Source organism: Camellia sinensis, chromosome 14 (genome assembly GCF_055761805.1).
Source record: "Camellia sinensis isolate YWXY chromosome 14, ASM5576180v1, whole genome shotgun sequence".
NCBI lineage: Eukaryota > Viridiplantae > Streptophyta > Magnoliopsida > Ericales > Theaceae > Camellia > Camellia sinensis.
Genome location: NC_138974.1, coordinates 71,048,226 through 71,063,405, shown reverse-complemented (window position 1 = coordinate 71,063,405; position 15,180 = coordinate 71,048,226). Strand labels below are relative to the sequence as shown.

At 35.2% G+C, this 15,180-nt stretch overlaps 1 protein-coding gene across 1 annotated transcript; it reads right to left on the bottom strand.

Moving 5' to 3' along the window:
* Nucleotides 1-378: 378 nt before the first annotated feature.
* On the bottom strand, nucleotides 379-4,564 carry LOC114296681 (glutelin type-D 1). Its single transcript, XM_028241006.2, has 3 exons — nucleotides 4,346-4,564; nucleotides 885-1,605; nucleotides 379-709 (listed from the first exon to the last, which is right to left on the bottom strand). The coding sequence occupies exons 1-3, from the start codon at nucleotides 4,539-4,541 to the stop codon at nucleotides 556-558; spliced, it is 1,071 nt and encodes a 356-aa protein (XP_028096807.2). The 5' UTR covers nucleotides 4,542-4,564; the 3' UTR covers nucleotides 379-555.
* Nucleotides 4,565-15,180: the final 10,616 nt, after the last annotated feature.

Genomic DNA, 15,180 nt, shown 5'->3' with positions numbered 1-15,180 from the left:
TTTTTTTGTCCATTTTGATTTTTTAGCCCAACTCAAAAACCAAACAACCCCTATATCCAAATGGAATTTGATCCAATTCCCAATAAATCTCCGCCTTGGTGAAAATTCCAAACAACACTACCTTCAAATGCACCCTTAGGCAGCAAGACCCTCGAAAGGGTTCAAACACAAACAATGTTAACCAAATCCAAACAAGTCTTGAATCAATGCAATAAAGCAAAGACGAACCAAATCCTAATCAAATGAACCGAGCCAATAATCAATAGCATAATAGGTTGTGAAAAAATAGAGGTCTTGTGTAATTACTTCCTGGGAGTTCATGAAATGAGAGAAAAGGCAAATCCTAACAGAAGAACCCAAGGATAAAAACATATTAAATTTAATCGAAAATAAGAACATATTTTATTTAGTGATATTCAATCCCAAAACAATGGCCAAATACCAAAACCACAAAATCATTTAAAAAATGCTAAAAAAACTATTAAATTGATCAAAACTTTAAAATAAAATTAAATAAAATAAAAATAAAGTGTTTTTTTTTTTTTTTTTCTTTTCTTATTTTGGAGGAGGAAAGAAGATGGCTTCTTTAGCCCTCTTATCGCGAAATTGCTGTTCTACATCCGATCCAACGTTGAAAGCAGCTTGGATCACTTGAGGGGACAGGGCCTTCCATGCTGCAATACTTCCTGCTAAATGTGTGAAAATAGGACTGCAATAAAACACAACACAACATAAAGATTATTCACATTAGTTATATAATTTGAAAATTAAGCAATTTCTAATTCTTCTTTTCTTATTAAGCAACCAAATAATGGAAATTCGTGTGAAGACCTATCAATCAAAATAACCAAAAATAAAAAAGGCGACATGCAAGAAATACTTACTTAGGCGTGGTGATGATAGAGAACCACTCCATGCCATCCGGATCACCAATCTTCGAAACCACAAAAAACCTCGGCACAATAAACAAATTGCCGCCCTTGAGAGTTGTCTCCAAGACACGTTTTCCATCAATCCCAACAACCTGAACACGGCCGCTACCCCTGACAATATAAGTCACCTGCAGAGCCGAGTCACAAGAGAAACCAGGAGAGCACATTGCACTGGGATCCAACCTAACAAGATCAGCACCTAGTCCAACCTCACCGACCAAAGGCAAGTTCTTAGTGTTCAAAACCACCACCCTTCCACCGTTCTTGACATCGACATCCAATGGAGCTTCCTCACAGTTCAATGCCATCCCATCACGATGTTCCTTCTTTGGCTCAGGCATCTTGAGACTTGCATCGAGCTTGACTATACCATTGCCTGTTTGCTTTCCAACCATGGTCTTCACAACATTTTCTTCCAAATCCCATGCTCGGCTCACAAACTCAGTTGAGAAGCCAGTGAAGATTCCGTTGGAGCCCGTTAGAAAGAAATCGGTGAAGGAACCGGCTTTATGGCCTTTCGAGGTATCACCCAAGAAGAGGACTACAAGTTCAGTGTCTTCTTTGTTATACCACCATGTGACAACACCAAAAGGGAGGGCAATAGCATCACCCTTCTTTATTGCAAGCACCTTCTCCTCTTTCTCAGGAAGGACGATTCCAGCAACACCATGACCTAAACAGGGCAAAAATCAAATTAAAAAAAAATGGAGAATGTAGTTTACATGTTTTTTTTTTTTTTTTGAAGAGAGAGAGAGAGAGAGAGAGTTGAGGCTAGAGATACAGAGTCCGGATCCTCTCCAGCTCTTCTTTCCAGCTATCTCTCCTGTCAACGGTCAAGATTTAGCCACGTCACCCCACTCAAAATCTGTGGCTAAGATTAGCTTAAAAAAAAAAAAAAAACTCACTTACATCCTACCACTCACTCACACTCAATCACTCACGTTTTCTATCTCTCTCTCTCACATCCCACCACTCTCTCTCTCTCTCTCTCTCATTTCTAATAAAAAATTAAAAAATTATTTTAATCATTTTACTTTAGGGCAAATTACATATACCCTCGAGGTTTAGTAAAATTACAAATACCCCCGAGATTTGAGAAATTACAGATACCCCATGAAGGTTATATTTGCATAACAAATTAGGGGAGAAATTGTTATGAAAATATAAATCTCATGAGGCAATTTGTTATGAAAATATAAACCTCAGGGGATATCTGTAATTTAACTAAACCTCGAGGGAGGTATATGTAATTTGCCCATTATTTTATTTTCAGAATATATATATATATATATATAATTTTTAATATAAAATTTTAACTTTACAAATTTAATATCATTAAAAATATACCTTTAAAATAAGACTAATATTAAATATATTTAATAAAAATTTAAAATAAATAAAAAGTATATATGGTTTGCACCAATAGACAGATTAAATTTGTGTTTTATTTGATTTGTATCTACACAGATTGAATTTCTGTATATTTTATTTCCTTTAAAAAATTATAAACTTGTTTGGTTAATAAAATTAAATTAAAAATCATTATTTTCATATGATTTTTTTTAAAATGAAGATTGTTTTTGATATTTTCATATGATGATAAACTTGTTTGGTTAATAAAATTAAATTAAAAGTCATTATTTTCACAAGATAATCATATGAAAATAATGAATTTTAATTTAATTTTATTAACCAAACAAGTTAATAATTTTTTTTAAAAGAAATAAAATATACAGAAATTCAATCTATGCATAGGTACAAATCAAATAAAACACAAATTGAATCTGTGTATCCATACAAACCAAATACACCTTTTTTTATTTATTTTAAATTTTTATTAAATATATTTAATATTAGTCTTATTTTAAAGGTATATTTTTAATGATATTAAATTTATAAAATTAAAATTTTATATATGTCTTATGAAAATAAAATAAAAAGGATTAAAATAGTTTTTAATTTTTTATTTGAAATGAGAGAGAGAGATGGGATGTCAGAGAGAGAGCACGGTGGGATGTCAGAGAGAGAGAAAATGTGAATGATTGTGTGTGAGTGGTGAGAAGTTAATGGTTTTTTTATATATTTATTTTAGCTAATCTTAGTCACAAATTTTGAGTGGAGTGACGTGGCTAAATCTTGACCGTTGACCGGATTGATGGGCGGAGAGAAGAGCTGGAGAGGATCCGAACTCAGAGATACAGGATTATAACAACAAAATCATTACAACAGTTGTAGTGCTTCTCCCATTCATAATACCAAATTGGGAAAGCCTATGAAACCAAGAAAGAGGAGACATTGGGAATCCTGTAAGTACCAATATTCAACTATGGTGAATTAGGAAATTTACATAGAGTATTCAAACACGGTTGTTTAGTCATGTCCAATTATCCAATACCCATTTTTCTTTTTCCGTTTCTTTCTCTTTTCTTTTATGGGCAAAAGTTAGTTGTTTGTTGTTATTAGATTAGCACGCATCTAGGGGAGTAGAACCCCAATCCCTCATTTGCAAGCACTTAAGTGCTGCACAAGGACAGGGGCAGTCATGTCCAATACCTTATGAATAAACTCCAGCCAAATATAAGAATACGTAAAATATGATAGAATCAGTCACAGCTTGAAAAAAAAATATTTAAAAAATAAAATAAATGACAAAAAGGCTAAAATTAATATAATATAATTCAATTGACTAAATACTAAATCAACTATATTCTACAAATTAAACAACCAAAATCATATACCACATAATACCAAAGGCTTTCGAGTCTTATTGTTGACTTTCTCTTCTACCAATTTAAAAAAATAATAATAATAATAATAAAATAAAATAAAAAAAAACAAAAAAGAGAGAGAAGCTCACTCTTGTCCAAGTCTTCTTGTATTTACTAATTACAATAATAAAATAAAATTAACCAATAACTACCCACAAATTGATAGGGCCAAATAATAATATTCAAACAAACAAAAACACCTAGATTTTCACAAAAAAAACTCTAAGATCCTGAATTCAATTCAAATTTTATTCCTAAAAAACTTTTTATCTTGACAAAAAGAGATGACACTGGTGTATGGAAATAAATCGAACCATGTGGCAGAGATTGTCTACAAACAACAACTTCGAAAATTGCACACAGTTTTATTGAAACTTAAAAACAGGAAAATATTGAGAAAAATCTAGAAATCTTTACAAGTAGAGACAGCTCAAATAAAATAAAAAGTTGAATGATATGCACACAGTATCACAGAGGCAATCTCATATGAAAAAAATTAAATTAAATTAAAACCAGAGAAAAGATCTAAATAACAAACCCGTATATATGAGAAATCTAGACATACCCACATATTATTAACATAGAAATAAAATTCTGACAACATCATAAGATAGTATATAAAAAATAAAAAATAAAAATACATACCTTGAAGAACATAAGCGACCTTGGCGGAATCAGAATAGCGAGGGAGGGCAAAGCCATCCTTCTCAAGGGCAAGCTTGCCTGCTCCAATGTTGCCTTCACGCAGCATTGGGAGCTCATTCGGACACCATGCATAGTATGCCCCTCCATTCCCTCCATACTCCTTCTTCGCCAACTTCGGTGTTAGATCAATCTCCATCTCTCTCTATCTCTCACTCTCACAAATCACTACAATCAAACAAAACCCAATGAATCAGAATCAAAATCAAAATCAAAATCAAAATCAAAACGACCCACAAGGATTATTATTATTATTATTATTATTATTAATTAAGAAGAAGATTAATGAGGGTTGGCTTGTATTTATAGGAGGATTGTAACTGAAATCATATATGGATTAACATTACTTGCGGTATTATTGTTGGAGTGTGATTGGAAATTGATAGTTGAGATTTGCTCGAATTGAGAGAGAGAGGAGTTTGTTACGGAGAGGGTTGGTTCGGTATGTGTTACCGCGAGCACTGTCGTCGGTCTCCGATGCTCTGTTCAAACGATGGCTGTGATCTTGCCACGTCATCAACCACAAGAGCAACACTCTTGTTTCATATAGGAAGATGATTGTCATTCTAACCATGGATAAGATCACGTTAGGATAAATCCTTTTCAGTAATAATTAGAAACTTACGTTTAATTATTCAGTAATTATCTCGTGGTTCAGATTTATTTTATACATGATACTTATGCTACGCAAATTTAGGCCTTGTTTAATTTGTATTTGAGAAACATGTTTTGAAATAAAAAGTACGACAATTTGTTTGGTTTGGTTTTTTTTCAAAAGATGTTTTAAAAAATTATTTTGAGAGAGAGTTTTGAAAAAAAAATGATTGATTTGATGTGTATAAGAGAGAGATTTGTTTGGAAAATTTGTAAACCAAACAAGTTTTGAAAAAAAAATTTAGAAAAAATTGTTTGGTTTGATTACTTTTAAAAACTTATTCGTAGAGAAATTTTTCCAAAATTTTTTGAGAAACACAAACCAAACAAGGCCTTAATCTCCATTATATAATCACTCACCCCAAAGTAAAATACTAATCAGTGTGTTTGATTTGAGTTTTTTAGATTAAGTTTTTTGAAAATTGAGTTTTTTGATTTTTGTGCTTTTTTGTTTTCAGTGAATATTTTTAAATTTTTAAACATTTTTTTTACTTTTTTAGATGCACCTTACTTAGATGTATCCAAAAAGTAAAAAATTTGTAAAAAAATATTTTAAAAAATTAATAAATACATAAAAATACAAAAAATGTACTGAATTCTCATATTTTTTTTGTATTTTTGGTATTTAGTAAATTTTTAAAAGGTTTTTTTCAAAAAACTTTTACTTTTTAGGTATATTTATGTTAGGTATGTCTAAAAATTAAAAAAATTGCTTAAAATATTAAAAAAAATCAGTAAAAACAAAAAAAACACGGAAAATAAGAAAATAAAATTTTCTGAAAAGTGTTTTTGAAAAATGATAACCAAACAAGGTATAGTTGAATTTAATTCTCGTCAAGTGTTAATGAAAATAAATCCTAATAAAATCGTAATTAAAAATAATTTTGTGATGATTTTTCGCATGTTGCAAAAAAATAATAATTAATGATTTTTTTTTGTTACGATTTTTATAAACTTACAATTATGAACGTTTTTCTGTGACGAATTTTTTAAATTGTCGTTGAAAGTTAAAAATTAATTAATTTTTTTATGACGATTTTTTAAAATTATCACTAAAACTTATAATTAGTGACATTTTTGTAATAAAAATTTTAACTGTCGTTAAAAATTAATAATTGCTGATATTTTTTAATAGTATTTGATTAAAAATAATACTATTAATTATCATATGATCTATTAGATAATAATTTCACCTATTAGAACCTACATGTAAGTCTCCTAAGAATGAACGGATATTTATGAATTTCTAGACTTTTCCAATACATTTTCTTTATCACAATTTATTTATCATATTATATGTCTCCATATATTAATTTAATGAGCCCATGATTTATAATACTCTAATGAATAGTTGGCAATGGTAAAAAATTATAGAAAAAATTTCAAAAAAAAAAAAAAATTAAAGGTTTGAAACTTATAACAAAATAAATTCAAAATTTTTAATTTTCTTAATTTACTCTACTCTTTGATTTATTTTCAATATAAGCTATTCGTCTATTTCCGTTAAGTAAAAACTGACGAAAAAATATATTTTAGTCATTAAACTCATGTGAGTGTGTACATAAAATATCTAAAATACTATTTTTTTTGGTCAAATTTTACTTAATAAAAATAGGTAGATGGTTTTGATTGAAAACAAATAAAAAGAGTATGGTTTAAATTAACAAAATTAAAAATTCAAGATTTATTTTGTTCTCAAGATTAAATATTAGGATTTTTTGCAATTTCCCCATAGTCATATATATATATATATATATATATGATTATCCATTTTATTATTATTAAAAAAATTCAAACAAATGCATAAGATTATACTAATCTCAATGCTCACCAATAATTCTTGTTTTTATTGTGTTTTCAATTCGGTGTTTAAAAACATCTTTAGAATAAATTCCCATAAATTATTTACACCAACATTGGATCACTTACTTCAGTTGAGCAAATGGTGAATATAAATGATGAGAATAGCATAATTTAGACTAGAATAGTTCAAAGAATAAGGCGAGACCAAGCTTTTGGGTGAATAAATTTTTTTGGGGTGAATTAGCTAGACCAAGCTGAGCCACCAAGAGAGTAGGCCTGTCCCGCGTGTCAAATTTAGGCCTTGTTTGGGAACCCTCTATTTTAGTTAAAAAGTCAAAAAGCTTCGCCTCGTTTGAGAACAGGTTAATTTAGTAACTTTTTGACTATTTGGCTAAAAAAATAGGTAAAAAAAACTTATATGTTTGGGATGACTTTTTAGTTAATTACGAAAAGATGTGCAAAAAGTAGAGAGAAAAGAGAATCTTTGACTTTTTGGTATGAGTTGTTGGCTTTTTGGCTAAAAAAGTAATTTTTTGACTTTTTGGCTAAAAAGGTAAGTCCCCAAACGGGGAATTAGCTAAAAAGTCAATAACTCATATCAAAAAATCAAAGATTCTCTTTTCTCTCTACTTTTTGCACATCTTTTCGTAAAAAGTCAAAAAGTTATCCCAAACATACTAGTTTTTTTTAACTCATATTTTAGCCAAATAGTCAAAAAGTTACTAAATTAGCATGTTCCCAAACGAGGCCTTAATACTCTGTTTACTCTTTGTGATTAGTCTCTTTTAAGAAAATCCAATTTTTTTTTATAAAATATAATTATCACACTTCAAAACTGTGTTTGATTAGGAATTTGTGAAAGAATTTAAAAAGGAAAAAAAAGAAAAAAAAAAGAAAGTAAAATATGAATAAAATATAAAAGAGTATGCCTTGCTCATGTGTCAAATTTAATACTTCATTTGTCTTAAAATATTAGTCTCTTTTTAGAAAATCCATTTTTTTTTTTTTTGATAATATAATTATTACACTTCAATGTTGTGTTTTGTTAGAGGATTTGTGAAGGAATTTAGAAAGGAAAAGGAAAAAGGTAAGTAAAATATGAATAAAATATACTTATATTTTACATAATTTTACACACATTTTTCATTTTACTTTCTAAATCCTTCTCAAATCTTTTAACCTAACACAACGTAAAAGTATTAACTTTCTAAAACTAATCTTTGGGAAAATTAGTGAAAAGCCCCTCATATAAGAGATATCATGTGTAAAGTCCACAAAAATAAGTTTTAATCCATAAGGTCCCTCGTGTTAATTTTCATGATGCATGAGGGACATCTGAATGGCAAGATTGAATTTTGAAGACATATTTACCCTTTTTAAATGTATAAATAATTATCACAGTGGAGGAAACATACTTATGTTCATAATTCTTTCTTCACTATGAATGTTCCTTCCTGATTACAATCTCTGTGCAAAACTTACGTACCCATGTTTGTAAGCAATAGCTTGGATCCAACAAAGAAGAACTTTCATTAGTTTGTCACCAGTATTATAACAAAAATTCTAAATCAAAACCCATACCTTTGCGAAGTTTTTGACTTTAGGTCATCAATCCTAATTCGTAGTTATTCATCATGGATTGTAGTTAGTAGTTCTTCATCATTGTAGTCCATAATATACTGCTCTTTTCTTCAATAATCGATTTGGTACAGCTTTAATTTCATTTGGTTTTGATTGAGATAGACTTGAAGTTTTGTTTAATCATTGTTGATGAGAGGGTAATTTGTGAACAAATTGGGTTGAGCTAGGAAAAGTCTTTTTTGGAAGTTAGGTTGCGCAATAGGCCGAGATAAGAGCTGATGTAGCTCAGTCTTGGGCTAATAACACACTAGGTCGGTCAGAGATGGGTTGCTAGGGGCTGGACCTAGCTATCTGAAGGTAGTCATTTATCGAACCGAGATGTTGTCAATGGATAGGGCCAAGCTATGTGTAGCTCGGCAGGGTGCAATTCGGTAAATCGAATTCCGGTCACACGGCTTGAACGGCAGGGGACCGAGATAAGGTAGCTCGGTCAGGAATGTATACCCCAGCATAAGGGAATGGCCATCTCACTTGGCTTGCAATGATGAGGGTGTTCTAAGGATAAGCATTATCCTTGGGCATGAGACTCTTAGAAGGACTCTACTAAGGAGAGTTAGAGTCCTACTAAAATTGTGCAAACCATCTCACTTGGTTGGTAGTGAGTAGGGTGTTATGAGGATAGACACTCTTCACTGGGAGTGTGATTCCTAGGAGGACTCTTATAAGGAGAGTTGGAATTCTACTAGGATTGTGCCAGACATAATCTATAAAAGTTCATGACAAGACCTATGGACAAGTATCTCAATTCTTACTCTAGAATACACAGAGCTTTTGTGTCTATTATCTATTTGCTATTTGCTGACTTAAGCATCAAAGAGGTTTCCGGCACACAACCGCCGGCTAGCTCACATTTGTGTTTTCAGGTGGCAAAGCGATAACGTTTGGAGGAGTGCAAACTTGATCAACAGGATTATATGAGAAGATTATTTATGTGCTCGTACAATTGGCGTCATTTGTAGGAAAGATAAAGAACAAGACCTTTTGATCAAGTTTTGCTCATTAGTTGAAATCAACGGCGCACAATGAAAATTTGCCGCAATCTACTATTGATGGGCAAACCCCGAAGAGGGGCGAGAGGAGCAAAGATTTTCCTTCTATCCCACCCATGGCAAAATTAGACCCCTAGCGACGGAACTCCAGGAGGGATACACGGGAGAGACGGGGTACCAGTCCTCATCGCTCTCAAAGTCCTGAAAGGCAGAAACAGATGTTGGATCCTCAAGTTCTGAAGGATCGCGTAAGGGAGCAAGATGAATTAATAAGAAGGATGGCAGCAGACATGGAAACTATAAAGCGCCAGATAAAGAAAAAATGGGTGGCAACGGAAGAGGGGCGCAAAGGCAACACGCTCTCTTACCATTCAGAAGATCGTAACAAAAAAGTCACACCATCACAAGCAGAAAGTAGAAGCCTCAGAACAGGCGACACTCAATCAAGGACTTCCAGGACTCGTTACTCTAGGTCTGAGAGAACGAGGATTGAAATGTCGTATACGGAAGGAAGCAGCTATCAGCCCTCGCATACGCACCAAACGACATCTAGGCACACGGAGTTGCCTAGGCCAGCAGACCTATGAACAATGCTAGAGGAGACGGCCCGATGGAAAGAGGATGGGCTCGCGACCCTCGTAGGGTTTCAGTCTTACAGCGATTGGCCCCTAGGACACATGGGAGTGTCGAGGTAGGAATGCCAATGCCGCGCCTTACGTACGAACCAACAGATAAAGTGTTAGCAAGGTTACAGAGCTCGCCGTTCGTTCCAGAAATTGAGAATGCACCACTACCCTTAGGCTTCCACCAGCCCAAATTCACCACTTATGAGGGGAATTCGGACCCCTACATGCACTTAAGCCACTTTCGCCAGGTTATGGCAGTATACCAGCGAAACGAGGCTCTAATGTGTATCATGTTTCCTTCCAGCCTTGGCGACCTGGGTCTAACATGGTTCGAAAGGTTGCCAAAAGGCAGCATAACCTCATGGGCGCAGTTGGCAGAGGCATTTGTGACCAAATTCAGAACAAACACCAAGATGCCAGTGGAGATTGACCAGCTTCTCTCCATAGACATGGGCGAGAAGGAAACATTGAGGTCCTACAATAACCGGTATTGGAAGACTTTTAATCAAATTGGAGATTGCCCCATGAACCTAGCTGTCACACGGTATAAACAAGGTTTGCCGACTAACAATAAATTAAGAGATTCAATGCCAATGACGCCGCCTCTTACTATAGAAGTCCTAATGAAGAGAGTGCACCAACACATCTTGGTAAAGGAAGATGGGATGCGCACCAAGGCAGAGTCCGATGTAAACAGCGATGTCAGACAAAACACCCTCAACAAAAATTAACACGGTCGACAAAAAGGACCGACCACACAAAAATCTTTACCCAATTGGGGACAAAGTGGGTTAGTAAGTTTGACCAACTCTTTCTAACAAATCTATGCCCAATAAGGGGTAAAGGCGGTTAGCAAGTTTGACCAAACTCTTTCTAAAAAAAAATTTTAGACTCCTTGCCCAACTGGGGGGCAAAGGCGGTTGGCAAGTTTGACCAACAAAACTTTTTTGCACCCTTCAGCCGAGATCAAGATCTAGGCTAAAGGCGGTTGGCAGGTTTAACAAACAAAAATTTTTAGACTCCTTGTCCAACTGAGGGGCAAAGTGTAACAACCCTCGTCACTGTTTACCGAATAACCACTGATTACCGTTAAACTGAAACTGATTATGACTGATAAGTGAACTGAATAAACTACTGAACTGACTGACTGAAATCTGAAACTGATTGATTGACTGTGTCTGTTTAAATGCATTGTCTATCTGTTGATTGTTAATTGATATGTTCGTGTTTTTATGGTTAAATTGCGAATTGAAGGCCTTATCGGCGGCCGAATCTGAAATTGATTGATGTTCTGTGTTAGTTAGAATTTGTAGGATTTTATGGCATATTTATCTGAGAACTGGTTAGGTATGATTAAATTAGATTAAATATTGACATTGCATAGTTGGCCTTATTTCCATTTTGCCATCCTTAGTGGCCACTACCTCAACATGGTGAGCCTTATTACACATTGTTCACACATTGGCCACTTAGACACACATTGTTCAGCCACATTTGAGAAGCCAACCGACCAAGATAGAGAGTGAGAGAGGGTTGAGTTTTTCCTGAGAGTTTTGGCTTGAATCTTGAAGAATTGAAAGCTTAAGTGCATAATTGAGCCTTTAGACTTGTAATTGAGGAACCTAGGTATGAATTTCATCCTTCTTATTGTGTATTTAAGTTCCTTCTAGCATGGATCATGGTAGTTGAAAGAGTTAAGTCAAGAATTGGTTCATTAATGTTGAATTGGAGCTCATTCTATGCATGCATGTTTGAATTGTTGAATTTTTGAGTTGATTCCATGGAGAATTGTCACATGTATGCTCATAGTTATGTTAAGTCCATGTTTTCATCTTGTTTTTGGAACAATTGGCTCCTTAAAGCATGTAATTGAAGCTTTGAAATGGTTAAATTCATGCATGTTTGCATGTTCTTCATATTCATGGAAATTGGTTTGAATTGGATTTATTTGAAACATCCTTGGGCTTTGATTTTACAAATTGAGCTTTGAATCATGTTAAAGTATGAGTTTTGATGTGTTTTCTGGAAAATTGGCCCAAGAGGATCGAAATTTATGGTTTAAAACTTGGTTTTGAGCTTGAGGTTCAAATCTGGAATTTCTAGAATTTGGACTCACGCTCGAGCGGGGTGACTGGCGCTCGAGCGTGGAAATCGTGCTCCCAGTATTTTGTTCTGTTTTGAAGTCCGCTCGAGCGGAAGAATTGACGCTCGAGCGGGACATTGTGTCTCATGCTCAAGCGGGTGTCGAGCGCCCAATCAAGCGTGATTTTCGCCTATCCAGCACTTTTGACTGTTTTGCAGAACGCTCCAGCGGGTAAGTCTACGCTCGAGCGGAAACCTTTGTCTGCATGTCCGCTCGAGCGGAGTAACCTACGCTCGAGCGTGACCCCTGTTTTCTGAAAATGTTTTTAAAGTGCATTTTTGCATCCTCATCTCATCCTAGGCATTATTAGGCCTAGTTTAAGGCATCTTAACGAGGATATAGATGTAGAACACACCGAGGCAAATTAGGGATTAAGTTATTATCTTTCTCAACTGTGTAACTTAGTGTGTGTTCAATCTGTAACTGTGTAGGGTTGGCTTTCCGAGGAGACGCTCTAGCCTTACTGTAGCCCAGAACTCTGTGAGTAACAACTGTGTAAAGATATGTTCAAAATGATTATCTTCTGAATAATTGAACTGTACTGCTTTCTGAACTGTTACTGTTAATTGAATGAATGTATGTCCTATATTCTGAACTGTATTATGGCATCCTTAGCAACTACTATTTACTGTTACTGTTACAGAGATCTCTGTCGGTTCCCTTGTTAGAACCACTACTGTTGCTGATTGATGGCCATCATTTACTGTTCGGTCTTTTAAGACCTATTGTTTATTGTAAATTATGCTAATGGATGTACCACATATGACTGTATCGACTGAACAACTGAAATACTGATTTAATGAACTGTTTTTATTACTGTAAGGACATTCATTCTTAACCCCTTTACGCATTGTGTTATTCACTGGGCTTTAGCTCACTGCTCATATATATATGTAGGTATACAGGCACCAGACCGCAGCTAGGAGCGTCGGAGTAAACTCCAGTTTTGTCGAGCCAACCTATGTGCCTCAATGCGAGGTTCCGAGCCTGTCAAGCTACGGCTTAAGGGTGTTTTTAATTTCCCCGTCTGTCTCTGTATCTGTTTTGTACGACTGTATAGACTGTACTGTACTGTTTAATAGGGATTAGGTCCCTGAACTGAATGATTGTATATATGTGCATACTGTTCTGTTCGACTGTATATATTTGAATGAAAAGTCTTTTTGCATACAGACTGTCACAGCTCATTGGACATTGTTTAATTACTGTATTAGCTTCCGCCAGCCCCTGTACTCTGTATTACTATATTACTGTTAAGCAGGCCTTCGGTAATCTCGGATTACTGGCCGGTTACGGTGCTAAACCCATAGGTGCGAGTTTGGGTCGTGACACAAAGGCAGTTGGCAAGTTTGACCAACAAAACTTTTTTGCACCCTTCAACCGAGATCAAGATCTAGGCTGAAGACGGTTGGCAAGTTTGACCAACAAAAAATTTTTAGACTCCTTGCCCAACTGGGGGGCAAAGGTAATTGGCAGGTTTGACTAACAAAACTTTTTTGCACTCTTCAGTCGAGATCAAGATCTAGATTAAAGGCGGTTGGCAGGTTTGATCAACACAAAATTTTTGCACTCTTTGGCCAGGATGACAGTTACCTCGGCCAAAGCAAGTTGGCAGGTTTGACCAACAAGTTTTTTGGATTCTTCAGCCGAGATGCGTATCTCTGCCAAAAAAGGCTAATAGGATCAGGTAAGGCCAAGCTAATTAGTTTGGCTAGACATACAGTCGGAATGATGCAAAACATTGAAAAAGAAACACAGTAATCGTGCCAAGAGATCAAAAAATTTCATTAATTGGAAGATGATTACAAAAGGTGGGACATATAGCCCGGTTACACAAAAAGAACGACTCGTCGTACAATTGTGAACTCGAAGGATACATACGTTGAAGGCAAAAAGGCGGGACTATTCAAATTTTTGGCATAACGGCTGTAACTGGAGAACGGGGCTAATGGGGGCACGCCACATGCTAGATTAGTGGAAGGACGTGCTGAGAAACTGACAAGACTTATTGAAACCAAACAACTTTTCTAGCTCAGCAAAGTTGGGCGTTCTTAGCTCGGCTGGAGGAAAATAATCTCAAACATGCTACGTAGATGGAATTAAGGGGCAATTGAGACGGTAATTTGTGAACAAATTGGGCCGAGCTAAGAAAAGTCTTCTTTGGAAGTTAGGCTGTGCAATAGGCCGAGATAAGAGCTGATGTAGCTCGGTCTTGGGCTAATAAGACACTAGGTCGGTCCGAGATGGGTTGCTAAGGGCTGGACCTAGCTATCTGAAGGTAGTCCTTTATCGTACTGAGATGTTGTCAATGGAGAGGGCCGAGCTATGTATAGCTCAGCAGGTGTAATTTGGTAAATCGATTTCCGATCACACGGCTCGAACGACAAGGGACCAAGATAAGGTAGTTCGGTTAGGAATGTATATCCCAGCATAAGGGAGTGGCCATCTCAGTTGGCTTGCAGTGATGAGAGTGTTCTAAGGATAAACATTATCCTTGGGCATGAGACTCCTAAAAGAACTTTGCTAAGGAAAGTTAGAGTCCTACAAGGATTGTGCAAGCCATCTCACTTAATTGGTAGTGAATAGAGTGTTATCTGGATAGACACTCTTCACTGGGAGTATGATTCCTAGGAGGACTCTTATAAGGAGAGTTGGAATCCTATTGGGATTGTGCTAGGCAGAATCTATAAAAGCTCATGATATGAGCTATGGACAGGTATCCCAATTCTTACTCCGGAATACACAGAGCTTTTGTGTCTATTGTCTATTTGCTATTTGCTGACTCAGGCATCGGAGAGGTTTCCGGCACACACTCGCGTAGCTAGCTCATATTTGTATTTTCAGGTGACAAAGCGACGACGTTTGGAGGAGTGTAAACTTGATCAACAGGATTATACGAGAAGATTATTTATGTGCTCGTAC